This window comes from Apium graveolens, chromosome 6, assembly GCF_009905375.1.
Source record: "Apium graveolens cultivar Ventura chromosome 6, ASM990537v1, whole genome shotgun sequence".
NCBI classification, from domain to species: domain Eukaryota; kingdom Viridiplantae; phylum Streptophyta; class Magnoliopsida; order Apiales; family Apiaceae; genus Apium; species Apium graveolens.
Window position 1 is genome coordinate 298011280 of NC_133652.1, and position 5136 is coordinate 298016415.

Sequence of the window (5136 nt, forward strand, 5' to 3'; positions counted from 1 at the left end):
GATACTGAACTACATGTAATGGATGATATTTGTAGCCCCTCAAAACCGACACATGAAACGCATTATGCACATGAGATAGTTGTGGTGGCAACGCAACTCTATAAGATACTTCCCCTACTTTCTCCATAACGTCAAAAGGGCCAACATATCTCGGACTAAGCTTTCCCTTCATACCAAAACGCTTCACACCCTTACAAGGAGACACCTTTAAGAACACATGATCACCTGGCTCAAATCCCCCAAACTTTCTATGTTGGTCCGCGTAACTCTTTTGACGAGATCGAGCTTCCTTCAAACTTTCTTTAACTTTCTCCACCTTCTCATTAGTGATTCTAACCAACTCTGGCCCTTCAATAACTCTCTCACCAACTTCATCCCAACAAGATGGTGCCCTACACCTCCTACCATACAAAGCTTCAAATGGTGGCATACCACTACTCGCGTGCCAACTATTATTGTACGCAAACTCAACCAGATACAGGTACTTGTCCCAATCACCTGTCCACTCTAACGCGCAAGCCCTCAACATATCCTACAATGTCTGAATCGTCCTCTCTGACTGTCCATCGGTCTGTGGATGATAAGCTATACTGAAATTAAGCCTCGTACCCCAAGCTTGCTGGAATCCCTTCCAAAAACGCGATGTAAATCTCGTATCCCTGTCAGAAACTATCGACACAGGCACACCATGAAGTCTAACAATATCTCGCTGAAAAATCTCTGTCAACTCATGAACAGGAGTAGTCTCTTTAATAGGCAAGAAGTGAGCGGACTTAGTGAGTCTATCAACCACCACCCATATGACATCGTTCTTCTTGAAAGTCCTCGGCAAATGAGTCACAAAATCCATAGTAATGTTTTCCCACTTCCAAACTGGAATATCTAGCTGCTGCAATAATCCACTAGGCCTCTGATGGTCTATCTTCACTTGTTGACATGTAAGACATTTTCCCACAAATTCTGCTATATCTCCCTTCATTCCACTCCACCAAAAGTGCTTCTTCAAATTCCTATACATCTTGGTTGAACCTGGATGAATAGAAAATGAAGAACTATGAGCCTCCTTCAAAATTTCCTCACGAATCGTCAGGTCTGCGGGCACGCACAATTTACTACCCAACCACATCACACCCTCATCATCGACATGAAATTGTGTTTGCTTTCCACCTGCCACCTCAGATCTAATAGCTTCCAAACCTGTATCACTCTTCTGAGCTTCCTTAACCCTTGAAACAAGATTCGGTTCCACTTTTAAATTTGCAGTGCTACCACTTGATCCTCTAACATACAACTCAACACCCAAGCGCTCCAAATCTGAAATAAGATGCGGCTGAGTAATGAGAGATGCAACACTCCCCAAGTTCTTCCTACTAAGAGCGTCTGCCACTATATTTGCCTTTCCCGGATGGTACTGAATATTTGTATCATAATCCTTAAGAAGTTCATGCCACCTCTGCTGCCTCATGTTAAGCTCCTTCTGAGTAAAGATGTATTTGAGACTCTTGTGATCAGTAAAGATGTCACAAGTCTCTCCATAAAGATAGTGTCTCCAGATCTTCAAAGCAAAGACCACTGCTGCTAACTCCAAGTCATGGGTAGGATAATTCACCTCATATGGTTTAAGCTGCCTAGAAGCGTAAGAAATCACTTTCCCATGTTGCATAAGAACACACCCCAATCCTCTCTTAGAAGCATCACTATACACCTGAAAACCTCCACTCCCTGATGGCAACACAAGTATTGGAGCTGACACCAACATCTTCTTTAACTCTTCAAAGCTCTTCTCACGATCATCATTCCACTCGAACTTAATTCCCTTCCTCATTAGCTGAGTCAATGGTAAAGCTATGAAAGAGAAACCTTCCACAAAACGCCTATAGTAGCCTGCCAAACCCAAGAAACTCCTCACCTCCGTCACATTGCTAGGTCTGGGCCAATTAGTAATAGCCTCGACTTTCGCAGGATCCAACTCAATGCCCCTACCAGATACAACATGCCCCAAGAATGCCACTTCCTCCAACCAGAATTCACACTTCGAAAATTTCGCAAACAACTTCCTCTCCCTCAAAATTTCAAGTACAGTACGTAAATGCTCTTTATGCTCCTCTCTGCTCCTAGAGTATATCAAGATATCATCGATGAAGACCACAACAAATTTATCCAGATAATCATGAAAGACCCGATTCATCAAATCCATAAATACCGCTGGTGCATTCGTCAACCCAAAGGACATCACGAGAAACTCATAATGACCATAACGAGTGCGAAATGCAGTCTTCGGAATGTCTTCCTCCCTAACTCGTAACTGATGGTAACCAGATCTCAAATCTATCTTCGAAAAGTACTTCGCCCCTTGTAACTGATCAAACAAGTCATCAATGCGTGGCAAAGGATACCTGTTTCTGACAGTCACCTTATTCAACTCCCTATAGTCAATGCACAATCTCATAGAACCATCCTTCTTCTTCACAAACAACACAGGAGCGCCCCATGGAGACACACTTGGTCTGATAAATCCCCTATCCAACAACTCCTGCAGCTGCTCCTTCAATTCTTGCAACTCAAGTGGTGCCATTCGATAAGGCGCCTAAGAAATAGGCTCGGCACCTAGAACAAGTTCAATAGTAAACTCCACCTCTCTATGTGGTGGCAAACCTGGTAGCTCATCCGGGAACACATCTTCATACTCCCTCACAACTGGATAATCCTCGATGCGAGGTTCATCCTTCGATGTATCCTTCATGAAAGCAAGGTAACCATTACAGCCCTTAGACAACAATTTACTCGCCTTTAGAGCAGAAATTAACTTAACATCCCCCTTCGGCTGAGACCCTTGGTATACATATTCTGGTTTATCTGCATCCCCAAAGATCACCCTTTTTCCTTGACAATCAATTGTGGCACGATGTTCACTCAACCAATCCATGCCCAAAATAATGTCAAAGTCATGCATCTCCATGGGAAGCAAGTTAACCTTACAACTTCTATCTCCAACAGCTATCGGACACTCTCGATACACATCAGAAATAACAACAGAATTCCCCATCGGGGTAGAAATAGACATATGAGGATATAATAATGAAGGTGCAACGTCTAGATGACGAACAAACGATAAAGACACAACAGAATGGGTCGAACCAGTATCAAATAACACATAAGCATCACGTCTACCAATAAGAAGTGTTCCTGAAACGGTACCTGAATTAGATGCTGCTTGATTTGCCGTCAATGCAAACACTCTGGCTGTAGGATTCTGCTGACTTCCACTACCACTACCACCGCCAGCTCCTCCTCCACCAGGGTTGCGTGACACTGTGCAATCCCTTGCCTTATGGGACATGCTACCACACAAGAAACAAGCCCCAGTCTGTCTGTAACAAGCTCTACCTGGATGATGTCCACCACATGTAGCACAAGGAGCCACTGGAATCATATTGGGGTTTCCCCCATACACTGAGTAACGGCTCTGTCCCTGCTGACAATTCTGCCACTGTCTAGGCTGCTTCTGTCGCTGAAACTGCTGATTCTGATTCTGACCAACATACTGATTCCGGCCGTGGAATGACTGACCACCCCTATTCTGATTCTGTCTGTGCCACTGTCCCTGATGACCATTCTGACCTCCATACCACTGTCTACCCTGTGCAAAACCCTGATCATCCCTAGTCCTCTTACTACCACTGTTAGACCTGGAAGTCCTAAAATCTATGCGCTCCTTCTCAACATCCTTTGCTGCATCAGCCGCCTCTGCCACATTATCAAATTTAAAAGAAATTATGGAACCCCTCAGATGAGACTTCAACCCCCATTTAAATTTATCAGCCTGCTGCGCAGCAGTCCCTGTAACTGTCCCCGCAAATCCAGCCAATCTTATAAACCTTGCCATATAGTCAGTAATGCTCTCATCCTGGTGCTGCATAATAGAATGAAATTCCCTCAAATAAGCCTCCCTATCAGCATTAGAGAAGTACTGCTCATAGAATACTTCCTTGAATCCCTGCCATTCCAAAGCCTCTGCATACTGCTCCCCTTTAGTAGCTTTCACCCCTCTCCACCACCTCTGAGCATCGCCCTCGAACTTATAAACTGCTAACCTGACCTTCTGAATCTCATCACAACCCAGTGCATCAAAAATCTTCTCGAGATGAACAATCCAATTTTCAGCATCAATGGGAGTCGGTGCTGCAGTAAAAGAGTCTGGTTTCTGCTTCACAAACCTCTCCAACCATACAAACGGCTCCAGCTGATGGCCCTGACCATTCTGATTCTGATTTCCATTGCCATTCTGATTTCCGTGTCCATTTTGATTTCCCTCTCCATTCTGATTTCCTTCTCCATTCTGATTTCCTTGGTTTGCCAAGGCCTGCTGTACAGCCTGAGCCACTGCTTGCCCTATCATCTCAGTAAGCTGAACGGGGTCAATATGAAAAGGATCACGTCTAGGAGGCATCTACAATATAAGATAGCGAACGTATGAAGATTACGAGAATAAATATGATGAAGCAAAATGAAACGATAAAGAGCATAATGAAACGAAATTAAATGGAACACCCATCCTATCGTCTACCCAAACTCACAGGTCAACCTAAGTAGGCTTTCTACAAGAAAGAACCTAAGCTCTGATGCCATCTCTGTAACACCCCCTTCTTAAAATAGAAGGGAGATATTACTTAAAATCCAAAACCTGTAAACAGAGCACTAATATATTTCTAACAATAATTAAACAGTCTAAAATCTTCTAAATAATATTAAATCTCCAAAATGTCTAAACCAAAAATATAAATACTGAAATCTCTAATAAGTAATTATGTCTCAATAATGATGGAAGTCTGAAATCCTAAGAACGAAATAAAGGGAGATCTCCATCACACAATCCCAGATTCCCCTAAGCACCTGCCAGAAAAAGAATACGGCGTGAGCCAAACGCCCAGTACGGATTTGGAATACAATTATAAAACAAAAAGATTAGAAATAAACAATATGCAAATTATAATAAAACAACAATTTTAAAAATAAGGCTGAAGCAACGAGGGGTTAGGATATTTCATACCGAGATCAGAACAGAAACAAATACACACATCATAGGGTACCTAATGCGTGCAACAAAATGGATAACGTGTACGGCATATACAACGT

The 5136-nt window shown here is 42.9% G+C and overlaps 1 protein-coding gene across 1 annotated transcript; it reads right to left on the minus strand.

Moving 5' to 3' along the window:
- Positions 1-2587: 2587 nt before the first annotated feature.
- Positions 2588-4450, minus strand: LOC141666278 (uncharacterized). Its single transcript, XM_074472269.1, has 2 exons — positions 4151-4450; positions 2588-4102 (listed from the first exon to the last, which is right to left on the minus strand). The coding sequence occupies exons 1-2, from the start codon at positions 4448-4450 to the stop codon at positions 2588-2590; spliced, it is 1815 nt and encodes a 604-aa protein (XP_074328370.1).
- Between the last annotated feature and the right edge of the window lie 686 nt (positions 4451-5136).

What these genes read in the sequence shown, in the direction of transcription:
- LOC141666278 (XM_074472269.1), bottom strand. Translation starts at nt 4,450, where the DNA reads ATGCCTCCTAGACGTGATCCTTTTCATATTGACCCCGTTCAGCTTACT. An exon ending in TTGATGCTGAAAATTGGATT is followed by an intron (nt 4,103 to 4,150) that starts GTTCATCTCGAG and finishes GATGAGATTCAG; the next exon opens with AAGGTCAGGTTAGCAGTTTA.